The sequence below is a fragment of the Xiphophorus maculatus genome, chromosome 13 (genome assembly GCF_002775205.1).
Source record: "Xiphophorus maculatus strain JP 163 A chromosome 13, X_maculatus-5.0-male, whole genome shotgun sequence".
NCBI classification, from domain to species: domain Eukaryota; kingdom Metazoa; phylum Chordata; class Actinopteri; order Cyprinodontiformes; family Poeciliidae; genus Xiphophorus; species Xiphophorus maculatus.
This window is the reverse complement of record NC_036455.1, coordinates 8,831,592-8,857,704: the sequence shown is the minus strand read 5'-3', so window position 1 is coordinate 8,857,704 and position 26,113 is coordinate 8,831,592. Positions and strand designations below refer to the sequence as shown.

General features: G+C 36.3%; 2 protein-coding genes across 5 annotated transcripts; both read right to left on the bottom strand.

Annotated features, from left to right (window-relative positions):
* Positions 1-7,481: 7,481 nt before the first annotated feature.
* Positions 7,482-19,893, bottom strand: rfx5 (regulatory factor X5). 4 transcript variants are annotated; one of them, XM_005805507.3, is made up of 11 exons: positions 19,755-19,893; positions 17,855-18,009; positions 17,334-17,367; positions 17,168-17,250; positions 15,778-15,900; positions 14,387-14,503; positions 12,306-12,384; positions 11,378-11,576; positions 9,989-10,071; positions 9,751-9,912; positions 7,482-8,809 (listed from the first exon to the last, which is right to left on the bottom strand). In XM_005805507.3, exons 2-11 carry the CDS (start codon positions 17,974-17,976, stop codon positions 7,736-7,738), a joined length of 2,076 nt encoding a protein of 691 aa, XP_005805564.2. In that variant the 5' UTR covers positions 17,977-18,009; positions 19,755-19,893; the 3' UTR covers positions 7,482-7,735. The 4 variants fall into 4 exon arrangements, with proteins under 4 accessions (XP_005805564.2, XP_023200306.1, XP_023200307.1 ...); XM_023344538.1 differs by lacking the exon at positions 19,755-19,893 and adding an exon at positions 19,718-19,754; XM_023344539.1 differs by lacking the exon at positions 19,755-19,893 and adding an exon at positions 19,419-19,679.
* Positions 19,894-20,749: 856 nt separating this feature from the next.
* Positions 20,750-25,664, bottom strand: psmb4 (proteasome subunit beta 4). The gene is made up of 8 exons (XM_005805477.2): positions 25,525-25,664; positions 24,233-24,359; positions 24,061-24,140; positions 23,391-23,537; positions 22,533-22,614; positions 22,026-22,142; positions 21,030-21,118; positions 20,750-20,905 (listed from the first exon to the last, which is right to left on the bottom strand). Exons 1-8 carry the CDS (start codon positions 25,647-25,649, stop codon positions 20,893-20,895), a joined length of 780 nt encoding a protein of 259 aa, XP_005805534.1. The 5' UTR covers positions 25,650-25,664; the 3' UTR covers positions 20,750-20,892.
* Between the last annotated feature and the right edge of the window lie 449 nt (positions 25,665-26,113).

Below are 26,113 nucleotides of genomic sequence, written 5' to 3'. Positions count from 1 at the left end.
TGCATTTCACTCAAAACTATCATCTCCAAGCCAAAACATATTTTCCTCCCTCTCAACCTCATTATGACATTAAAAGTAAAGTGCAAAAAAACCCAAAAAAACCCATAAAGCCAGCAGGTTAACAAAAGGAAAAAAATCAACATTTACAGGTGATAATAAAGAGAACCCAACAAACAGCAACAGGGAAACCATGCGAAGAGCTGGCCGTGTCTTTCACAAATAAAACAGAGCAGGGAAGATTTTTATAGCAACCGTAAGGAGGGAAACGACTGCACATCAACAATCTGTACAACTGTCTGAAACAGCAAAGACACACAGCAATACGCAGAACAAAAGACCGACAGCAAAATAAAACAATACAGGATTTTTCAAATTCATTTGGAGAGCGACAATTAAAAAAAAAAAAAAAAAAAGCTGCTCTGTGTCAAATCCCCACTCAAGGACTACATTACCCAGAATTCCAGAGGAAGAGCAGAGGCAGAATCTTTTTTAAAATGTTTTTTTTGCTAAAGTTTAGACTTCCTTGAGTGAGTTTTTAACAGCACATCAGAGTTCACCATCATTACATTAACTGCAGTTGATCATCTTCCAATTTATCATCAATTGTATTTATCCTCTCGACATTCTATGTTGTTTCCAACAGATATTAGGCAACGAAATCTTAATAAAGGCAGCTATTGTCAACTTTTAAAGTAAAAAAAGCTAATTTCATGTTTTTAATCACAGCCAATCCAGTCGTCTGAATATTATTTTGAGCAGGCTGGATGTTTATTTCATTTACTTTAAAAACTAAGTTTTTTAAATTAGCTAAATTAGTGACAATACTTTGGAGTTAAAAGTGACACCAGGCTGCACTGCAAAAAAAAGACAAACTTTTACCAAGTATTTTTGGTATAGTTTCTACTGCAAATATCTCAGTATACTTGAAGTAAGACAAAACAAACATAAACTTTTCTGCAACATATAGCAGCTTGTTTTAGGTCAATAATTCCTTAATATTGATGAAAAAGAACTAGTTCTATATATGGAAAAATATCTTGTTATAAGTGAAATAAGCTGCCAGTGGAACTAGAACTTTTTTATCAATATTGACTTAAAGAAGTTCCTATATCTTGTTGAAAAGTTGCATTTAAGTTAGTCTTATCTTATTTCATGTGTACAGATATTTGCAGTAGAAACCAGACCAAACATACTTGGTAAGGTTTTGTGTTTTTGCAGTGTGTAAACAGGAAGTGCCATCGGAGAGCGTTTGCGTGACTTGGTCTGATTCTCCAGCATCATCGCACCAATACCCGAATCCCGATTCATTATCTTTGCTAAACTGACCCGTTTCTGGATTTCCACAGTGAAAGTTTTCTTCTGCTTTGCACTTTCAAAGCTCGGTTCCCGATGCAAACTCCCAGCAAGGCCATGCCGGACCAGAGTTAGCCAAAACTAGGCATGCCCAACATTTGAGACCATTTCTACCAACACCTTCATCAATTCCACCTCCTGGTCTTTTTTAAATCTCAAACTGCAAATACTCGCTCTTCTTTTAAGCTTCAAACATTCAAAGTTCCTGTAATTCTACTTCCACTTGCTCAGAGAAAAGATCACGCTGGCGTCTGAACTGCCTGAATCCAAACTCGGTTTTCCTCTTTAAAATTCGAGGTATTTCTGATGACTTTCAAGCAAACCAGCTGACAAAACTCTGACCTTTCCATCAACGTGTTATCTGATAACTCATTGTTTCTCATTTCCCCTGAAGTAAAAACTCCAGATCAGAATGTAAACTAACATCAGAAACGTTTGTTTTACTGCATAGCTCTCCTTCCAAACATTCGCAAACAGCATTTGAAAATAAATCTTTTCAGATAAATCAGTGAGAGCGCTAAACAAAGCTAGATTAGAGTTATAACTATAAACAACCAGTTTGACCAGTTTGGCCCAGAATGGTCCTGCTGGGGGGAATCGGCTGCTGAATATCCTCAGGTCTGAACCTGAACTATTTAAAACATCTTATCCCCTAAAGCAACATTTCACTCAGAGATCAGCATCATCTCTAACTGGGCTTTGGTAACAATCTCACAACACCTTAAAAAACTTGTGTTGACAGAACAATAATCATTATTTAATCAAATTAAAACAAAGAAATACATTTGTTTAATCTAGTCCAAACTGTAGGTTACTGTTGCAGATCCAGACTTTTAAACATCTGGTAAGTCTTAATTTCCTCATCTACTTCATGGAAACTGCTAAAAAATAGCAAAATAAACCAGCACAAAGTCACTAAGATGTGCTACAGTTTGAGTTGCAATGTCCCATGTTTTATAAGAGGATCAGAACCATTATTAATGCAACTGAGAGGTACTTCAAAATATGATAATATGCAATTATATTTAGCATTATGCACATTTGGGGCATTTTATGGATATTTATCTCTGTATTTTAACAAAATTCTCAACTACAATGAAAAGAAATAGCAGAGAATCGCTAAGGACTACAGGATTATTAGTATTGGGACCATACTAATAATAAATTAAGAAAAAAAATATCCTTAAACCTACAAGTTGACTGGATGCTTTTGAACTAAATATCCTGAACTTTGCTGCATTAAACCTTTAAAATCTCAATTGTTGCACCCAAAGCCCACAAGTGAAATGTTGCTTTTACCCACTCAATACCCTTCAGTTATTTTAACCTTTATATAAAAACAGATTTTATTTTCCTTTTTTAATTATTATTACTATTAAACTCTAAACTGAGTAAAGTTTAAACCAGGGTTAATACGCTGGTGAAATAAAAATCTGAGCCGGCAGATGTCGGCCTCTAGCAGAGTGCAAGAATTAAGCAGAATACTACATCACTCATAAATACTTGACAGAGTATTTTCTCAGTACAATAAACTCATAATATACACACAGAGCCCGTCTTTAAACTCTCAGCAGTGCAACGTATGTTTCAGTTCAACAATGAATCATGTTGGCACTTCACCAAACTCAGGCGAAAGACTAACATTAATATTCGTGCTTCTTTTAAATGATAAGTTTAGGGCAGTGAGCGTATAATCAAGCAGTTTTCTTGTGCCGCAACACAACAAGGTTGATTTTTTTTTTCATATAACAGTCTTGATATTTTCAGTGTCCCTCCAACAGAAAAAAGCACTATGTGTGAGGACAGAGGGAAACACATTTTACACAAGTCCACAAACTGGCTTTTTTCTTTCTTTGTTTTTTTTTTTTACAAATTTGTGGTCACATCGTGGAAAAACAGGCAGGACAGACAAAGTAATGGAGCCCTATGGCATTGTAGCACCAACGAAGAAGAAAAAGACGCCTGCCAGTGGAGCGACAGAACGTTTGGTAGAGGTGAAGAGTGTCAGCAATGTGACGTTCCCATGGCAACTCCCTCCAAAAATGAGAAGGTGAAAGAAGAAATGTTCTGTTTTGCATATCAACTGTGAGAAAAATACCGAGATCTGGGAAAACGTCTGAGAGATCTGAGATGTTTTCGTTGAAAATGTTCATCTCAAGGTTAAAAGAACAGAAAAAATGTTTCAGAAGGAGTAAGTTTTAACCCGAGAAAACTTGTAAATTTTGAGATTAATTTCACATATTTACAAGAAAAAAACGTGGATATTCACTGATGTTAAAGAAACATAAGTAAATTTTCCACGATTAAAACCAGAACCATGTCGGTATCAGATAAAGAGATAAAATCTACAATTCACTCTGAAAAAAATCCTCATGTGCTTCTACGCTTACAAACTCAATTGTAATTATTTTGTCGCAAATATCCGACTTTTTAACCTCAGTAGACTTCTTTTTTACTTTTCCAAGTTTTAATATTGTACAATTTTGACTTTAGTGAAAACTGTACTTTTTTTTTTGCAAAAAAGAATATAAACGCAACTGACAAATTTCTGCGTTTTTTGATGGAAATTTACTCCTTCAGCAACATTTTTCCCTCTATTCTTTATCCAACAGTCCTGAGTTACTTGGTTTATATATTGAGATATTTGAACTTAAGCTTAGCAAAAGTCATGTCAAAATAAGGCAGTAAAACTATTTTCTTCGACAGCCATCAAAGAAAGTAAGAAAATGGTGTCACATTGCTGACTGCGATGTAGCTGCAACAGGTGGCTGGAATTGGAGCAAAGGTCACAATGGCAACATACAACAGCGAAGCAATCCGTAGGTTAAACGTGTAATCTAAAACTTCACCACAGAAACCAGCAACAGCGCAAATATCACCCAGTAATTAATACATTTTACTGCATCTCAATGTGTTGGTGCTATGTGGCAGATTACATTGTGCTTTGCTCTACTAGTGCCTGAGCTGAAGCTTTTATTTTTAGCATTTATAATTTTCTTTAGCTCACAGCCTGCATTGCGTGATTTATTCTCCCAATTTAATATTTTTTTGTTATTTTAATAAGTTCTGTTCAGTGTCAGTAGCCCCTTTCAGATCATACATTTCAACCTGTGATCGCAGTATTTTCTTTTGAATTTTTGCCTTCATTTGAATCATTCGGACCAAGAAACAGGAAGACAGAAAGAAAATTTCTACACCGTCAGTTTTTATTGGAGTTTAAAGTAGTGAAGCATCAGGCTGGGGGAAAATTCGAATTTATCGATTAATAAAATTTGTAATTGTTGAAGATTTAAATTTTTGGAAAAGTCTGGATTTTTATTGGAAATCTTTTTTAAAATGTGGAAAAATGGGTTTCCAATGTGTTTTGGCCATCTTGTTTGCCAAGTGCATTTCACAGCTTCTGTTTATTTGGATTTTCAATTTTTATTTTTAAATTTCTTTCTATAATTATGACAATAAAGTCATAACAATGAAAGAATACAGTTGTAATATTAGGACAAAAATAAACAAAAAAATTAAATGAGGAATGTTGAGCATCTTGTGAAGTTATACTTTGGTATCAGTTTTTAAAGATAAGGACATATGTGGTGCTTTAGCTAATCAGCAACAAATTATCATTGACTGCAAAAAATAAAATAGGACCTTGAAACTATTTTAAACAAAAAAAACACACAGACTGATCGGATCATCGACTATAAGCTATTTTCTCATAATTTAAAGACATTCTCCTGGTAAAAATGCATCTTTATTCTGCTAATATCATAATAAGATTCTTGTAATTTAACAAAATTTATGATGGCCTGGTCTTAACAAACTTAGTTTTAGTTAAAACTAAAACTAAGTTTGGCTTTTCAAACATAAAGCCAATGTTTGAAAACATTTTCTGTTAGCAATTTTTTTACTGTATGGTATGGAAAAATCTGAAATTTTATTTTTAAGCCATATCTTCCAGCCAAGCACCACAAAATTTTTGCAAATGTGTAAATTTGCTTAAGTCAAAATATCTAAATGTTATAATTCCATGTAATAATTACAACATATTATTCCAAGAGTTGGGAGTAATTGTTGCTTCTTCTAAAACAAATAAAAGTAGTTGGATGAGTTAAATGCGTCTGTTGTAAATTATTGTACAAATACAGTCATATCAGGGTGATGTAACTTACATGATGAACTCATGTGATATAAATGACCCTTAAAAAGCAAAAGCAGATTTAATTGGAACGTTTCTAACCACAGTATGGTCTGAAAGGGGCTAATGTTTAATTAAAGAAAACTGCAATATTTGGGTCAATTCTGAATGTTTTAATGAAACATCAACATTTATTCAGTTTTAAGTTAAGCAAACAGCTGAAGCCTTTTAGCTGACAGTCAAATAAAAGTGTAATTTTTTGGTTCTCGATTTACAGGAAACCTTTTCTGTTTCTGCAGCTTTCCTCACATTTTCAAACTCAACCTCTTATGTTCCAGATTTTTCTTTTTTACGAATAAATCTTTTGAAATCTACAAGAGCGATTCCAACTCTCCGGCTACGTTTTCTGGAATAATTCTGACTTTGTTAAGTTTATGTATAAAACTGTTGTTTTTCTATATAAAACGACTAAATTTACTTGATATATTATTCTGAGTAATGAGTAAATTTAAGCTTTTAGTTTTTCAAACACACAATCAGAGACATGTACAAAGCTCACTCAGATAAAAACACAAATCTGCTAAAACAAAGGAACTCTTTAGAAGAGCAGAGCAGAACCAAGCTTTCATTCACATTTACCAAATTGTTAAATATTATTAGAACTTCAACAACTTCCTCAGGAATAAATTGTATGAACTAACGGTGAATCAAAGCTTGGTTCTGGTTCATTTAGCACAGAGAACCTTTAGAAGGATCTAACCCGTATGTACCACCTGACGCCCGTTTCACAAACATGGCACCTTCCGTTCTTCCTCTTTTACACTGCAAAAAAATTTAATCTTACCAAGTGATACCATGCAAATATCTTAGTACACGTGAAATAAGACAAAAGTAACTTGTAAGTAACTGTTCAACAAGATAAGTCAATAATTCCTTAATATTGATGAAAAATACAAAGTAGATCAAATTATTTTACTTGTAACAAGGAACAAAATCCTTGATTTTAGTTTAAGTCTGCCAGGCAAACCAACATTTTTTCATTAAGATAAAGGAATTACTGACTCAATCAAGTTCCTGTATCTTGTTGAAAAGTTACCCGTTACTTGATTGTGTCTCATTTCAAATGTACCAAGAGATTTACACCAAAATTACGTGGTAAGATTTTGTTTTTTTGCAGTGTTATTTCTTTAGTACAATTATCGTTCAGTTTTTTTCTTTTTTTTAAAGTTAAGTACAGACAAACAAACTGCAACACAGAAATTTTTGGGAGGATTAAAAATACAGCAAATAAGGCAAGGAAGGAAGAAGGAACAAGAAGTGGTTCAGATGTACACTGTAAAAACACAGAATAAAAAGAAAAAAGTATCTTTGGTCTAGTAAATATCTTAGTGCACTTGACATAAGACAAAATTAATTTACAAGTAACTTTTCAGGAAAATATTGCTGCTTATTTTAAGTCAATAATTATTTAATATTGATGAAAAACAACTAGTAATAGTGGCAGTTATAACATTTCATTTCATTTATTAGTTTATTTAACAGGGACAAATGTCGAAGGGGAAAAAGGTCTTGCTATGCTAGTGGAACTAGAACTGGTTGCTAGGTGACAGGCTGGGCTTGGCTGGCGTTGCTAGGTAACGGTACATTGCCAGCTGCGAAACAAGTGAAGAAATCTGCCAGTGGAACAAGTACTTTTTTTCTAAAGGTTTTATTGACTCTAGTGGCCTTTATTTGATAGTTAATTGACAGGAAAGTGGGTAATGAGAGAAGGGGGAAGACATGTGGCAAAGGTTGCCAGGCCGGGAATTGAACCTGCGACAACGGTGTCAAGGATTAAGGCCTCTTTATGTGGGTTGTGCTTAACCCCTGCGCCACCACAGCACATCCCGAACAAGCACTTTTTAAAAAAAATGAAAATTAAGGAATTATTGACTTAAAACAAGCTCCTATATCTTGCTGAAAACTTACTTGTAAGTTAGTTTTGTCTTGTTTCAAGTTTAAGATATCTGCTTGAGAAACTAGACCAAAAATCCTTGGTAAGATTTTGTGGTTTTGCAGTGTAAACCACATGTCGCTCACAAACAAACATGCAGTAAAAGTGTAGACTTCCTGGCTTCATTTATCCTACTGGATTGGCTTTCGTGCTCCAGCCAATCTGGGATTTCCACCAATCAGGACAAGGATGGAAGGAGGAGGGGGCGGGAGCCTTGAGGTAAAATCTGAGTGAATACAGAAGTAGGTGGTTGATGAAAGCTAATGTCCTCCTTTCAGGGGGGAGGGGCTGTTGTCTACTTCCTCCTCCTCAATCTTTACCACCATGGTGGAGGAGATTGAGAGGGAGGAGGCAGGAGCAGCAGAGGAGGTGGAGGCAGGTGGCGGGTTAACGTGAACCTCCACCGGCGTCAGCGTGATCTCCACCTCGCCTTGCTCCTCATGCAGCGTGGGCGCGGGCAGCGGCGGGAACGGAGCCATGCCGAACCCGCCGCCGCCACCGCTGTTGTTGTTCGGCCTCGGCGCCTTCTGGATCACCTCCACCATGGGGGTCCGCTCCCAGCTGGGGTTCCCAGGACTGTGGAAGAGCAGCACAGGCCTCACCTGGCTGTCCGGGTCGGCGGCGCCGCCCGGCTGGCACTGCACCACCACGCCACGGGGGTCCACCAGCCGGTGGGCCGGGTCGGACATGGCGGGCAGCTGACCCAGAACCAGCCCCGGCGGCTCCTGGATCACCAGCTCCACCACCGTCTGCGCGGCGGACGACAAGGAGGATGTCGCCTTCTGGATGACGCCGCCGGTCAGTGGCGTGATGATCGGCGGCTGAGGCGGCGGCGGCTGAGGAGATGGGGATGGAACCGCGTCTTCCGGTCTGGGTTTCCTCGGCCGGCCACGTTTCCGTTTAACCGGAGAAGTGCTGAGAGAGGAAGCGGCTGAGACACCGATGGACGACACTTCCCCCTCCTGGGGTCGCTTGGCGGCGGCGCCCCGAGCTTTCTGGACCACCGAGGTCGGCGCCGCCACGGTGTGCTGCTGGGCAGACAGAGAAGGGGGTGGAGCTACCTTCTCTGCCTCAAAGGACAAACAGCTCTGAGGAAGAATCATCACCGGCAGCGTCCTGCCCTGCTGCTGGGGCAGCGTCGTCATGGTGATGACCTTCACCCCACCGCTGTTGGCAGGAGCTGTGATGGCGGCGGTGCCTCCATGTGCAGACGGCACGCCGACGGCGGCGTCCACCGGCACCGGTGGGGGCACAGCGGAGCGGACGGAGAAGCTCTTGTCGGGAACGGTGCTGCGAGGAAGGATTCTGGGTAACTGCTTCATGAACGCATCCACCTGCAGCGCCAACGGAGACGCGTCAAACCACGCCGCCATGTTGATTCATCAAACACTGAAAAACATTTAATCCTGCCTGTAGACTGACCTACGTTGCTTTGAGAAAGTAATCACACCCTTTTAACCTTTTCCACACCTTGTTAACTTCAACCACAAACTTCACAGTTTATGTAATTTTTATAAAGAAAATGTTTTTACTTATTTGCTAAAATCATGATGACAGTTTTATATCGTCTAGCATTTCTCCAAATGTTAACTGCAGAAATAAACCACTCAGTCAGAAACAAGCCATCAGAGACAGGAGGAGGGTCTTAGCGCTGTCAATCACTCTGATGTTCACACACTCTCCTTTACCATCTGCTGTGCTACAGCTGGTTCATAGCCTGCCTCGAATGCTAAGGCTAGTTAGCATGCCCACCGGATTTCCTGTAACATGTTCACGAGGTTGATTGGCAGCGCTAACACCTGCCTCCCGGACCTCATTAGCTGTTTTTTTGGGAGTGATGCATTTCTTCAGACAGTAAAAATTGCTCTAGGAGGAAGTGGAAAAGTTGATAATCTCATAGATTTTCTGTCTCATATTAAACAATTACAACATGGTGACAATTTTAACATATATGTAAAAATAACATATTTTTAAAACTTACATACTGCAGCTTTAATGTGGCGCTATCTGTTTCCACTAAAGCGAGGCAATATGACCGAAAAATGAAATTTTAAATTCTTTTCTTACTATTTCTGATTTTAATTTGTTTTTTTCCTCGCTTTTAAATTAAAAATAACAGGAAATATTTTTAAAAGTGGATTTTTTCCCCAATAATCCCTTCTGTATATTTTAGCACATATTAGGGCCAGACTGTAGGATCTTTACTTGTTTATGTGCCTCATTATCTACATCTCAGCTACATTTAGAAAATTAAATTGTCGGGTCGTTAACTCACTGCTGGTTGCAGAGAGGCAGAAGAGGTAGAGGAGGAGTGAGGAGGAGGAGGAGGAGGAAGAGGAGGCGGGGCGTCTGCTGAGGAAGGCTTGGGGACGGCTGATGTGGATTTGTCCCCAGAAGACATCTTGGGTGAGGACGAGCACATGTCTCCCTGTTCCTTCTGTAAACAGACAGGAAGCAGCGGTGAGCGGCAGCAGGCGCAGCTCAACGAGGAGAGTGATCGGTCGGAAACAAACCTTCTGGTCTGCGGCTCCGTCTCCGTCAGCTGGAGACATCACAGGAGTTTTCTTTATGACTTTATGGGTTTTAGCTGGACCGCCTGAGGAGCAGAAGAAAGACGACAAATAACCACAGAAGAAGAGTTTTTACGATCACTGCAGTGTTCACATTAAAATATGTTTAAATCCTTATAATTGGAAATAAAACACTTCTGCGGAATAAATCAAGGGTTAACCTCATTGCCTGTTGTGTCGAAACTTTTGGACAACATGAAAGAACTAATTTTTTAACAAATAAATTTGTTCTGCCTTTGTTATTGTAACTGATCAATAAACGAACAAAAGACAGCTGTCCACACCACAAACACTAATTCCAGCTTCTGGAGGGAATACGTAGTTCTGTGAACTTTGTAACCGACGGCCATCTTGGCAGGCGGTTGCTATGGAGTTGCTATGACAACTATAAGCAAGCCACAAGCTTAGAACTAGCAAAGAAGTTTGCAATGAGTTCGATTGATACATTATCTTTGATGGTCTGTTGATATTTATAGAAAATGCTGTAAAAAATATTTATTTCCACGAGAGTTTAACGATGGCACTGTACAAAATGTAATGTTTAATGATTTTATATTTTCAGTTTTTACGATTTAAAGCACTTTGAACTGCCTTGTTGCTCAAATGTGCTGTAAAAATAAACCTGATTAACAGATTAAAGTTTATAGAATAGAATATAATAGAATAGACTTTATTGATCACCAAGGGGAAATTGCTTATAAATTGACAAGCTACTCCATACAAGGGGATAAATATTAATAATACAAATAATTAATAAAAAAAATCTATTTAAAAATGTGAATATATAGACATACATATAACTATAAACATGCATTGTAATTTAAAAATGACGGAATAAAAAAAAAAATATCAAGCAAATAACATATGTTATATATTTATACCTAATGTCTGACACTGAATTTATTCTTATTTGGGCCACAATCTTGGCCAATTAAGCTGATTTTTGATTTTAGAAAAGCAAATAGTTTCCAAGCCAATGACTATAGAAAAAAGACCTAAAAAAATATCACGGCTTGTTTTGGAGTAATTCTTTGGTGGATTTTTTGTGGAATTATTTCATCAAAAAAAAAAAAAAAAAAGGTGCTAAAACATTTATTATCCGTTTATTAAAATATATTAGTTAGGTGTTTTTTTTAAAGTTACTTTCTGCCAAAGCTATTAAGAGAAACAGATTACAAACCACTGGCCTAAAAGAATTTTTGTCTGGTGTCAAAATTCGTTTGATGATCTGAAACATGGGAGAGAATGACTGGGGGAAAAAGTCTGACCTACACAAGTTTGTCCAGATTACCAAAAACAAAACCCAGTTTGTAATGGCGTAACTGGTCAGACCTGCGAGCGCAGCGGACGTGACGAGCTTGGCCTGGTTGCAGCGAGGGTTGACAATGTGCTCCTGGATCAGGTAGCGAGCGATCTCTACCACCGTGTCGAAGGATCGCTTCAGGATCTTCTGGGCCCAATCACAGATCAGCTCGCAGGCCGCCTCCGTCACTTCCTGTTTGTAGGTCTGGACCAGCTCGGTCAGCTCCGACTGGAGACCAGGAGCAACACAGAGAGCAGGAAATCAGTTAAACTGGGATTATTTATACATTGACCAGTTATTCATTACTTTAAAATAAAAACACTGATCGTTTTCCAAAATGGTGGACAAATTAAGTCCTAAAAAGGTAATTTGACAACAATAAACATCAACTGTAACAATTATCTATTTACTTTTGTCCGAAGTTCCTGAACCTAAAACCTCAAAACATGAGATTGAACTTTTTAAAATTTGTGTTTTAACATTTAAACAATTATTTTATAGATAGATACATACATTTAATGTGTCAATAGTCACAAAATCTTCACGACTCCAAGAAGAAACATTTTTAGAACTACAGCTAAAACTGTTTCTGCTCAAAAGTGACTTTTTGCCATTTAGCCAGCTAAATAAAAAACAAAGCTTAAAAAAAGTATATGTAACAACATTAAATAAACCCACTAAGTAACCATTCTTATTATCTTTCTACATAAAATTTACTTTAGGCTTAAAACAATTAATTGGTTTAATCAGCTTCATATATTATTATTTATACCAACCTTTTAATCGACAGAATAATCGATTACTAAAATAATCGTTAATTGTAGTTCTAGATCATTTTTGTATCATTTTTGACCAGTTATTGAGATCCAGCTCTAGTTTACATAATAACGTGGTGGAGTAGGATTGGTAGTACTGGTTTACAGATGTACTACTGGTTTATAGTTAGTGTGTGAGTACCGGGTCATTCTTCAAGTCCAGGTTGGGCAGCAGAGGCATGTTCAGAACCGTCTTCCTCCTGATGCCACTATAACAGTACGTATCAGCCACACAGGTTAAGGAATTCAACCAGCAACTGCAGCCATCTGATTCACTCTAACAATCTAATGTATGCTGCAGTGATACATATTAGATAACATTAAGCTCTAAGCAGCTGGTAATTGGTCAAATTCAGGAGTAACCCCTTAACTGGCGGTACCAAAATCACCCAAAATGGCCGAAAAGGCATATCCAAATTAAATCAGCTGTTGTTCTTGAACAATTTGAAGTAAATGCAAAAGCTTGGTCTCTTTATGAAGATGACAAGCTAAATTTTCTATTTTTGCAGTCAAAAATACTTTAACTGTAAGTAGTTTGTAGCTATTACGTTTGTAACACAAAAGAAATAGAAAAATTTTGATTCACCCAGATTTTTCATTTTAATTTCTTGTAAATGCACATTGAGTGTTGAATGTATGGACTGGAAAACACAATAAATCTGTAGAATAAAGTATTTCGCTTGTGGATTTCAAGACGGATCAAGATGGCACAAAACGAAACGTCATTTTGGACATGTTTATTTTTGAGGATGTACAGGTGTTGTCCATGTCCATGTCCATGTGTGCCATTTGGCGTCTCCAAATGGCACACATGGACAACACCTGATATACAAACTTCAAATGACTGTAACTCCTCAGTGCGTCAACAAACAGTCATCAATGAGGCTCTAATGAAAGAAAATGACCAGAGGAATCCTCAGATAGACACATTATTACTGATAGCGGAAATTACTTTCACATTCTACAGGCACTGCGCCATTACCTAGCAACCCCAGCCAAGCCCAGGTCGTTACCTAGCAACCCAAACTGAGTTCCAGCACATTTAGTCAGCTGGTTTTACGGCTGTACAATGGCTGCTGCAATAGACAAATGTTTTGAGGTTGACTCACCATCCAGAAGCCACTTGCTGCATTCTTGATGGTTATACAGGAGGCTCTACTTCTGCTTTTCTAAGGTGTACAGTTGTATAATTGAGCATCTGTTTGCAGCCATTTTCTCGTGACAGTGTAAATGTTGAGTTGGGCAGTGTGGCCAGCAGCAGCTTATTTGGATTTAAAGTGACAAGAGGCCCTAAAACAGCTCATTCTGAAAGGAACCAGACTACAATCTCATCATCTAAAAATGATTTTATGCAAAAAATGTAATGAACATATTTTGTATATTTTGTATTTGTCCAAGGAAGCATAATATGTCACGTTTAAAACTCCTGTGCTACATCTTACCATAATATAACCAGCATGGTGGGTTTAAACTGTAGCAGATGAAAATATCATCAATAATCTGGACGGTCTGGGCTCAAATTCAACCTTAAACATTACATCATTCAGACATTTTGCAGCTGCACTCGTAAACAGCTGCAGGGAAATTTTGACTTTTATAACAAGCATAAATTCATGAGATTTGGCAAAGCATCGTCCCATTATTCAGTTTATTCAGAAACTTTCCACAAATTAAATGTGTGCTAGACATAGAGAAAGAGGAGTGATACACTACCGCTGTATCAGAACCTGATACACTGATTTATTGCTAAACGTGAACTATTATCCTTCCTTGAACAGGATAGTACAGATCTATGGTCTGCACAAAACATGTTCATTGCATTGTTTGCACAAAATCATTCTTAGATAATGAGATTTTCGTCTGATTAGTTCTGCCTATTTTGAGCTCCTTTCAGAATGAGCTGTATTAGGGCCTCTGTCACTTTAAATCCAAATAAGCTGCTGCTTTTCATCCCCCAAACTCAATGTTTACACTGGCATGTGAAAATGGCTGCAGAATGCGTAATTATACAACCGTACATCTTTGAAAAGCAAAAGTACAGCCTCCTGTACAGCCATTGTACAGCGCATTTTTGTCCCTCCTTAAGTACCCCTGAATCAAATAATTTGGTTGTTACATTTTGAAATCTTTAATTAAATCAAAGTAAGTGGAAAATCTTCAAAAATACCAGATTAAAACCTAAAGAATGAGTCAGGCTACTTCACGCAGCGGTTTAAAGGATATTTGGACTGTCCTCTGCCGCCGAGTCGCCTCGCCTTGATGTTGGGGAAAATGTCTCTGATGATCTTCCCAAAGTTGGCAGCGCTCAGGGGTCGATGCTGCAAGTTCTCACAGTACCTCCTGCAGCACACAGATTACATCATCAGAACATCAAAGGTTGCGATTCCATTACAAAATATGCGCAAATTTTTGTCAATATTCTGCAAATGTCAAAAACACAATTTTTCTACTGTGGTTTTCATTAAACAATAAATAAAGTTAAAATCACATGTTAATAAGTCATTCAAAATCACAGCAGTGATGGACATAAACAGTAACATAAAATATTCATAACTCAGCCATCAGAGGAGGCTTCTTCGTCTTATACTTGGGAGCAGTGCAATATGCGGCATTATGGGTAACTTGTAAATGCCGATTTTACAGAAGTGCTAATAATTCAACACTTTTGAATGATACAAAAGTTTTTATGAACTGTTTAATGCTTTGAGGTGCACATTGTCCAAAAAAAACCCAAAAACATAATTGTCCTACTACTTCCTGTAATCTTCTTTGTCATCTCTGTCAGTAGTATTATCACATGAGTCTTGTGATTCGAAACGTGTTTCCATTGCAGTTGTATGAAATAAATATATTCAGATATGGAGCAGTTGGTACGAGTACTGTAATACTTGTTTTCGTGTTCGTTTCATATCTTTATTTTATCAGCGGACTGTTACTAGGTAGATTTCATAAGATAAATTCATCTCTTTTGTAACTGGGCAGACCAGGACACATTGTCCAATCAGAAAATTGTCTAACAAAAAATTTTTTCCACTCAGTCAATGAGATGGTGCCTAATTTGAGTATCCAAGGGGATTTTTGACAGCGGACCAATCGCAATAGACTTTGCCTTTGTAGTCAGGCAGACATAGTACATTCGTCCAATCATAAAAAGTCTGAAAGAGGATTTTTGCTGTAGTGATTGAGGTACTTTTTTTGTCTTTTTAAAGAAAATATCTGAATGCGAGTCACCGTTAATAGTTTATTTAATTACCTATTATTTTTAATTATTTTTAAATCATAAAATGACACACGTGTTTGGTAGGGCTTTCTTCGCTTGCTAGCCAATGCTAACCACACTATGCAGCTAATTGAATAGCTTACCGCGTTAGTCGCTTTAATATCCGTATCTTTTGGCACAAACGCATGTTTATATCCTCTGTAGATTCCGGATGTTTGCTAAAAGTGTTTTTGATCAACCCAGCTATTAAATGTCTTTGCTTTTTACCAGAAACTGCGATGGATGCGAGTGTTACCTGAATTTCTTTTTTAACTCTATGGTTAATGGAAACGCAGCTACTCTGTGTTTGTTGTTGTTGTAATGAGGGTGTGTCTGTCTGTGTGTGTTTCCCCACCTGTACGTCTCGTAGACATCCTGTTTGGGCAGACAGGTGTCTGAATGCTCCTCCAGGTGACTCCGGATCCAGTTACAGGTGTGCAGCTGGTCAGCTGTGTTGAATGAACTCGGGTCGCCACCACTGGGTGTCACACACACATCAGGTATACATCTACCACCCATTAATAATGATAAGAATCAGAAGAAAACTGGACTAACAACGGCTTGAACCATCGGTGATCAAAGTGTGGCGCCTGGGCCATTTGTGGCCATTGGAATGATGTTTTGCGGCCATAACTATAATTCAAAACTAGTACAAAGTTGGCCTGCAAGCAAAGGCAGAAAATGGAAATACCTATTTTATTTAATTAACAATGTGTTTTTTTTACTATTCATATTAGTTTCATAGTAAAAAAGAACCATAAATGTGCACTTTTATTTAAGCTTTACTTAGAAACAGACTCTGACACAACTGTTAATGAAACTTGGCGAAATACTTTCTAGCAACCAACCCAAAAATGGTTATAATAATAATAATACATCTAATTTTTATAGCACTTTTTAGATCACTCAAAAATGCTTCAATTATGTAAATTTTATGATTAGTTAAACCTGTAAAACTAATTTTCAGACTTTTTTCATTAATTATTGTTCATTTATTGTTGAGCAGAATTTTTAAAAATGCTGAACCTTTATTTTATTTTCATTTTATTCACTATGAAATATTTAAATTATTTTCATTTTTAGTGAATATTTTGTCATTTTTTTCTACTTTCGACTTTATCACTTTGGCCCAATTTGAAGCATTTTGTAGAAAGTTGCCACAATTCAAAATATCTTCAACTGTTACTGGGAAGACTGATATTTTTTTACCTAATTGGCTATACTTTACATATCAAACACTATTTTTGCTGCTTTTATAATCAATACTTGAGCACATTTTCCATCCCAACATCTCTGACATTTCAAATATGTAAACAAATAGAAATGTTTATTGAAAGCTTGTGTGTTTTAAACCCTATTTGGTTATTTGAGCATTTGTGAGCTGTAAGTAAAAAAAGCTTCAAAATCCACTTTATAAATTGCACAACAGCCACCCATAATAGACCAAAACTACATAGTTGTATCTTAAATTATTTATTCCAATTAGTTGGAATAACAAAAGCTGCATACGTTCTTTTTCCATCTTTTAATGCAGATCCTGTCACACTGGGCAAAAGCCATATTGCCCATATCAAGAATCACAATAACGTATTAGAGATAAAGAAGTGAAAATATAATTAAAATGTCTGACAGCAGGTACAGCCTGTCTCAGGTATCATGCATCTATTTTACTTAACACAACATTTAAGCAATCAGCCTAAATCTGCCATAAACTTAAACTTAAAATGTTCATAAACGATTCTCACGTTTTGTCTCCGGAGCTGGGCCCCGAGGGCAGCTGGAGGTACAGGAACAGCTTGTCATTGTCTGAGAAGCGCTGAACATCTTGCTGTTAAACAAAACAAACCTGCATTACGTTTTGCAGATGCAACATTTAAATTTAAGATTAAAAATGTTGGGGTTTTTTTTTACCAAGATTTGATCCACTTTGGTCTGAACGTTCTTTCTGCAAGAAAAAAAACAAATCCAGCCATTAAAATTTCTGTTACACAGAAAGAAGTTTATGTGAAAACATACTAAATATACATCAGTAATCATTTTCACCAACTAATATTAGTTTTTTCAGATATGTTTATATTTTTTGACTTGATTTAACCTAAAAGGAGCTGTTTGCTTCTTAATAATAATATATTAATTTCCAATCCACCCAGCTGCTAAAAAAAGAAAAGCTCAAATTATTATTAATATTTCTAATTATAAAACAAAACATTTGAGATTAAATATTCTAGTTCAAATTCTGAAATCAATTTGGCCATTTCTAAATATTTTCTGCAAAACAAGCCTAAAACTCACATTAAAAGTTACATTTCTCATACTTTCAGTTTAAACTACTCAATTTTTTTTAGTTCTCTTATTGACAAGAATAATAAAAGTAACATAAAAACACTTTAAAAAGTATCAGATCATTTCGAGGAAGGTCTAATATGACTTACGAGATGTTGCTGCTCAGCTTTTGCAGCAAAATGCTGGGCTCTGTGTCGCCCTCCCCCGGCTCCAGGCCGCACTTGTCCCTGTGGGAGGCGTCGGCCCGCTGGTGCTGCTGGTCCTCTGACATCTGGACCGACTAACCTGTGCTGAGAACCAACATCTGAAAGCACAAAAACCTGCCACATTAAAACAACAATATCTGGAAACTGACTGGAAACATACAACGCAGTAACAGAGCTGCGTTGTAGATACAAAAAAGACAATGAAAACCTCAGAAACTTTCTAGAAAAAACTAGTTGAAAATTTGCTACAAAACACTCAGAAATTTTTTTAAATTAATGTCAGAAAGTTTCTAGTAAAAACATTGAAATTCTGAGTGTGAAGAATCAAATTTTCGACTTTTGGAGTTTCAAAAGTCGAAGATTTTTTAAGTTTTTCTTGTTTTTTCTAGAAAATGTATATTTTTTGTATGAAATTTAAAAATAGATTTTTAGGTCAAAAAATATTTCAGACATTTTTATTTGCATTGTCTTTGTGTAAGTGTTTTTGTGCCAGTTACTTTTCATTTCATATTGTTTTGTTGACTGACAATTTGCAGTATCTGCTGTGAAATGTTCAAGATGTGTTGTTCAATATATAGTTCAGTTCACTAATTGATTTATCAATTGGTTGATAAATAAATGGAAGTGACAGCAGGAGTTTGCACAACCTAAAAAGTGTTTTAAAAAAATCACTATTGTGAATATTAAAATGTCTTTGAACTCCAACACTAAACCACCAAAAGGTGCAGCACAAAGAAACATTTATATAGTAAATTTTAAAAAATTCTTATAAATTAGAAAATGTTATTTCATTTTTTTATTATAAGAATATATTTTTAAAGAAAAAAAAAGTTTAGGTTTTCACGGACTTCCAGCTTAAAATACAAACATGTCTATTGCAAAATAGCAGATTGGAGGCCTAAAAAATAAACACAACTCAGGCTGTGACACCACAACACCTAAATATTTCTCTATATTGTGTGTACTACAGGTAAATCTGGGCCGAACTTTTTTTGTAATTGTTTTTGTCAAACAACGACTGCAGAATTGAGCTTCAGGATTCAGTGACAGAAGAAAATCGGTTTAAATAGCCACTTATTTCTGATCCAACACAGTTGTCATCCTTAACAATTAAGCCGCTCGCTTTGCTTTAGCATCGCTTCGTGCTGTCATTAAACCCAGAATCCAAACCGGTTCCGCTCTGACCGGCTGTAATAATAAAAAAAGGCCAGCTGGCTGCCGGGTAAAGAACATGCAGGCTGACAGGGTATTAGTGAACTAAACTATCACAACAGGAGCGGAAGGAACATAAACAGCAGAAGCAAACGCAGCCCGTCCTCGGCCGCGGCCCCTCCTTACAGCCCACCGGGTTTTAGTGGAAATGCCGGAGCTCCCATGTCAGCTCTGACTGCCGTGTTTACAGCGGGCGCAGCGCCGGTGGTCATGTGCCTGCCATTTACTACAAAACACACACAGACGCAAGTGTACATGCTACTGCGGAGCTAACTGGCTAGCGGGTAACACTCACATCCATCGCAGATGCTGGCAAAAGCAAAGACATTTAATAGCTGGGTTGATCGAGGACACGTTTAACGAACATCCGGAATCTACAGAGGATATAAACATACGTTTTATCCAAAAGACACGGATATTAAAGCGACTAACGCGGTTAACTGCTCAGTTAGCTACATAGTGTCGTTAGCATTAGCTAGCAAGCGAAGAAAGCCCTACCAAACACGTTTATGAGCGTCATTTAGAATTTTAAAATACTTCAAGGTAATAGGTAATTAAATATACTATTAATGTATGGCTTACTGGGTGACTCACATTGCAGTATTTATTTTAAAAAAGAAAAAGAAAGTACCTGAAGCAAGATACAGCAAAAATCCCCTTTCAGATTTTTTTGTGATTGGACGACTGTACTATGTCTGCCTGACTACAAAGGCAACGTCTATTGCGATTGGTCCGCTGTCAAAAATCCCCTTGGATACCCAAATTAGGCACCATCTCATTGGCTGAGCGGAAAAATTTTTTCGTTAGACAATTTTCTGATTGAACAACGTGTCCTGGTCTGCCCAGTTACAAAAGAGATGAATTTATCTTATGAAATCTACCTAGTAACAGTCCCCTGATAAGACAAAGATATGATTATCGTTCCTTTTCTACCTTAAGCGTTATTTATTAAACAATTAAATAGTTTACGGACAATATTCCAGTTTTGTCTTTAAACATAAAGTGATGTTACACAAATCAAACAGATGTACCAATATCGGTTTTCCAGAATAAAAAAAATTTAGCTTTCTTTGTCTGACGTTCCAATTTCAATCGCAATAAATTCAAATTTATTTAAATAAACAATAAGTAGGAAAAAACATGCTGCTGTTTATTTTGATCTTTTTCCACTTATGTATTAGCTTTTAATCAAACAAGAAGTAAAAGATCACCTCTATTTATGAGAAATAAAATATCTCACTTAAGTTTATCAAGTGAAAATGGTAGGAGTTTAGTTTTAGGAATTTTAAACATGTTTTGATATTTACTTGCATTTAAAATGCCAATCAAGGAAGCATTTCCTGACTCATTGCTGAATCTGATGTAAATCAATTTGAAAAAGTTTATCATGTATTCAACTCTTGCAATGGTTGATTTAATGAATGCTGAAATCTTTACATAAAGAAACCATTCATGTTTACATAAAGCAAATAACTAGATTAAAAGTAGAGTTAGATTCAATGTAAAATATATATATAGTCAACTGTTACAAAATGTGTTTATTTTACCTTTAAAAAAGTTGACTTCCTTATTTAATAAGTTTCACGTCTTTTTAGAGGAAGTGGTGGTAAATAAAATAAAATGAGATTTGCAATAGTTTTTTTATTTATTGTATTTATTCTTCCATTTTACAAAAGTGAACATAAACAGAAAGAAACTAAGCTGGGATAGATAGGTTGCATGGTGGGAGGTTATTTCTGATGTAGCAGGGAAACGGCTCCAACTCGTCTTCATTCAAACCCGCTGAAGAGAAAGCAGACAAAAACAAGTTACTGCAGGAGTAAAATTTCACCCTGCGAAGATCATGAAGTTATCCTGAAAAGGTCTAACAACAGGGATTTATGTCTACAAAGAGACCTGGACGTACCTGACCAAATGAGCGATGTCCCAGTTGGTTTCTGATGACAGAGGGCCGATGATTTCCACGCCCTCCTCGGTCACGATGGCAATCTCATGCTGGAATAAAAACATTAAAACATTAAATCCCCACATTCAGTACAAGCAAAATCCATTAAAGCAGTGTTTTTTTTTATAATGGAAGGCCGCCAGGGGGCGCTGTAGGAACCCCAGAAAGATGGAGAGAACATGAGAAAAAACATGTAATAGCAAAACGATAATAATAAATTCAATCACAATTTTTTTTCTGTTTTTCAATCTGTTTTTTTAAAAAAATAAGATATACCTTAAAATTATTTATTTAAACATTGTTTCTGGTGTTTAGTTTCTGACATCAAGCTGCTTATTTCCTCAAGCAAGAAAAAAACAAAAGGAACTGCTGCAAAAAACAAAATTTTAACCAATTAATATAAAATATTACATTAGAAAAATTTAATATCTGGTAACAAAGTCGTAATAGATTATCTGACAATACATTTTTTCCTCCACAGGATTCTTAGCCATCTAACATCAAATGGTATTTTTTAAAATAATCTTCTAATTTTATCTGGACTCATTTGTAGATTAATATATAACATATTTCCATCTGCATGCTTCTTATTTTATTTATTTATTTAACTTATTTATTTATATTCAGTTATATTTAAATTATTTACATCACAGTTATTTATATGCATTATAAACTTAGAAATCATTTATGGTTATATTTGTAATATTAATATAGTAGCTTGTCAACTAAAAAGTGATTTCCACTTTGGGGTCAATGAAGTATATTCTATGCTAAGTGAATGTAGTAATTATGGAGTAGTGAATAAGAACCTTCTAAAAGTTTATGTTTCTTTCCATATTCTGTGGCTTTGTACAGGAGGTGTGCGGGCGGAGCTTTTGGGAGATCCTGGTTAAAGTTTAGCTCAGTTGGTGTTTGTCTTCGGCTCTGGGTCCGATTGGAAACGTGAGCTGAACTCACCCTGTTGTAGGAGCGAGCGTCTCTGTAGTAAAGCACTTTGAGGCAGCGCTCCACCAGATCCCGGGCTTCCTGCTTGCTGATGTCCGCCTTGTTCTCCACCACCTCCCTCATCAGAGGCTGGAAGCACAACAAATAAAATTTTTATTTAAAAACAAACACTTTCAATCCACAGAGACCTGACTCACATCACATAGCCTGGGAATCCTGGATTCCTCATAAGATTACAACTTTGTTCTCGTCATTGAAGAAAGAAAAACGTAGCCTGGCCCTAATGCTCCATCATAGAGTCGACCTATCAAAATAAAAAGAAGCCTGGCCTTGCTGACATCACTTGTTACCATGGAAACAGAAGGAATGCACTGGTGAAAAAAGAAAGCTAAATTTGATTCATCGCCTTGTCCTACAGTTATGGTTGAATGAATTCATGATGATCCCATATGAACCCAAATCTTTTTTTTAACATTTAAATCATAAAAAGTTGTTTTCCCTTTTCACATGGGGACTCACCTGAGCCAGGTACGCTCCAAACCCGGTGGCGACTGTTGGAGCCTCGTAAGCAACGCCCAGCTTGTCCACATAACCCAGAAAACTGGAGAAGACGAAACATTTAGGAAGTTAATAAAGTTTTACAAAGCAGCGGGAGCAAGAAAGAGCAGCAGCTGGTTCATATTTAGTCACTATAATCAGTATTACAAGGCCTGTCACAATATCAATAAATCAATTAATCACATGATAAATTAAAACAAACAATAATTTTATTTTTCTATCAAAAACTGGATGATAAAACTCTTCAGTCTGTGTTTTAGTCTCCATTATCCCTTATATTCAAGGATAATCCATAATTAAATTCATTTATTGGTTCTGTTGTTTTGTTTATTTATTTTGGATATTTAAAATGTCTCCCAGTTGAAGTGTTAAATGTTCATTACAATTCAAAGTTTATTGATCTTTGAGAATCTGTTCTCAACCATTACATTACGTTAAAATGGTCTCAAAACAACGATATTATCGCTTATCAAAACAACTCTATTTAATTAAATTTTTATTTAATTTAGTAAAATTAAACACAATTATAATTTATTTATAAAATTAAAAAAATAAAATGTTATAAATGTAATAATTTTATTAAATAAAGATATTATTATTGTAATAAAATTATTATTACTAATTTTATTTCATTTCCCTTTGGGATTAATAAAGTATTTTTAAATTTTGAACTCCTTTGATAATTTAACATCCAGTGTTTAGTATTAGTAAACCTTCTGCATACATAGAAAACATGATCACAGAGTGAAAATAAAGAATATTTATTTCTATTAAAGTACAGTGAAAAATGACCTTGAGGACGTTTTGTGGCGCGCTCACCTTTCCCCGTTGTAGAAACCTCCGATGACCACGGTGTTCCACAGAGGATTCATTTTGCTCCGGCGGTTGTACATCACTCTGGTCAGCCAGGAGTGGATGGCCTTCGGACTGTAGCTGTGGCCGTCTCCGAGCAGCTCCTCATCGATGCTAACAGCAGAAACAACATTTACGTCCAGAACGATCCAGAGTCAGCGCGCAAGTTCAGTTATTACAGGTTCAGTTATTAGTGATCTCTAGTCAGCTGGAAACTAGCTCAGACCTGAACCTTCAGAGCCACATAAAGACGGTTACACAGTCGGCCTTCTATCATCTGAAGAACGTTTGCAGGATTAGATTAGAGGACTAATGTGTCAGTAAGATCCAGAGCGGTGTTTCTCAAGCTTTTTCAGACTTAAATAATTTAACAAAACATTCACAAACCACCTAGCTTGAAATTGCGCCGCTATAACACGACATCTTAATATATACACCCTGAAATTAAAATATTAGTCTCTTAACTCATTTATTGTTGTTTTCTTTGGCCATCCTAATGAGAAATGTGTTGCTGTTTAGTAAATGTGAATGACCATGACAAAAACATGAACATATTGGGATGTTTTGAGTTATTTACAGATTCTTAAAGTTTGGTTTCTAAGCGGGTTGTGTTTTTAATCGTTAATGAGGAACTTACACCATCTGTTCAATGACCTGCTTCAGGTACTGATAGTCAGCGTAGTCCCCTGATGCTCCCAGGATGGTGTTGTTGTTCACCTATTAAAAAAACAAACAATTAAAAAACATTATAGACAGCTTTAAGTTATATAAATGTCTGTTTTCTTGTTCTTGTTGACAGCGGTCGTCACCTTCATGAGGCGGGAAATGTTCCTGAACCGAGCCAGAGAGCCATAAGAACCCAACATGTCCGCCGCGATGATGACGCCGCCTGTGAACTTCACACCGAGCACCGATGTTCCAGTTACCATCGGGTTGCTGAGAAAAGAAAGAAGAAATATCCAATAATAGACATGACTGTAAAAGTCTATAGAATCTGCATATCATTGCCTGGTGAAAATATTCCTAATGAGTAACGTAGCTGGAGCACCCAAAGATCAGGTTCTGTGCAGTAAAACTAAAAATGTATAAAAATTTTCCAAAACTATTAAACGTCTACTTACTTTTTTGTTACCATATAAATTACAGCAACATATGTTTCTGTGTTTGCCTTCTCAAACCCCCAGTTGGGTGGTTTCATGCTAATAAAAACATAATTACTTATTTGAATTTTAATCACAGAATATGTCAGTAATAGGCAAGCCTGTCACAATAAGCAATTAAAACGAGATCATTTCATTTTTAAGCAAAATGTTGTTTACATGTACATCATAACCAATTTTATTTATGGTTTCCGTTCAAAGTGGTTTTTATTTCCGTTTCATTAATTGGTTTTGGTTGTCATGTTTTACTTTGGATATTTAAAATATCTTCCGGTTCCAGTGTTTAGTGCCCTTTACTAAATGTAATTTTATTAGTCTTTAAGAGGGTGAACTTGCATTATTATGCCATTATAAATATATCACTTGAAAATGGTCTCAAAATAACAATATTATCATTTATTGTAATAATTACTGGGATGATTTATCATTCAGCAAAATTTCTAATTGTGACAGGCATAGTAATAGCCACCTATAATTACTTTATTTCCATAATAGTAAAATAGTACTACTTCTCTTGGAAATCAGGATAAAAATAAAATAATAAACATAAGCTTTTTGCTTTTTATTATTCTAATAATTACTTTAAAGTAATTATCTTACTTTTTATATCTGGGAACAACAACAATCTGCTGTCTAAGCTAGCTTAGCTAACAGGTTACGATTTATCAAACGCCTAAAAACAGATTTAAATAGATTACCTAATGCTTGATCATCTTTATTATTTAATTAATATAATAACTCCAAGTGTCTGTTTGCTTTAATAAAGTCGTAAACCTTAATGTTGTGGTAAACTGTTAAATGTTTTAGCCTTGGTTAGCAGCAGCCGTTTCTCCATGATGATACAGCACAGCAGCGGAGATCAAACCGAAACCAGAACCGGTGTTCGGCTTCTACGAACATTACGAGACGAGGTTTTGGTTCCGAGCCAGACATCTACTCACAGTGTGTGTCTAACCGGGCCGCATGATGTTCCGGACCCGGTGCTGCTGGTGCCAGGGAAAGAATAAAACTGCCCGGGCTTTGGTCCGTTCTCCCAGAAGTTTAGCTTTAGACCGCTGGGCTCCATGTTGAATCTGACGGAAGTGACGAAACAGTCGTTCAACGTCACTTCCACCCCAACTTTATTTACAATAAAATAGCATTTTGTCATGATTTTGAAGGAGAAAATAAAGTTTTACATTTACACAGGGGTGGGTAGAGTAACCAAAAATTGTACACAAGTAAAACTGGCACAACTTCAACATATTTTTACTCAAGTAAATTTAAAAAGTAGAAAGAAATTACTCAATTCAAACTGAATTTAATTCAAAATGCCTGAATTTTTTTTCTATCGTTTTTTCTAGATTTCTGGGGTTAACCTCAAAATGTCTGAGTTTTTGCTAGGAAATTCCTGATTTTTGGAGCTCAGAAATTTCCTAGTTTTTCTAGAGAATTTCTGAGATTTATCCTAAAATTTCTGAGATTTTTCTAAGATTTTTATTTTTATTTTTGAAGCTCAGAAACTTTCAAGATAATCTCACAATTTTTGAG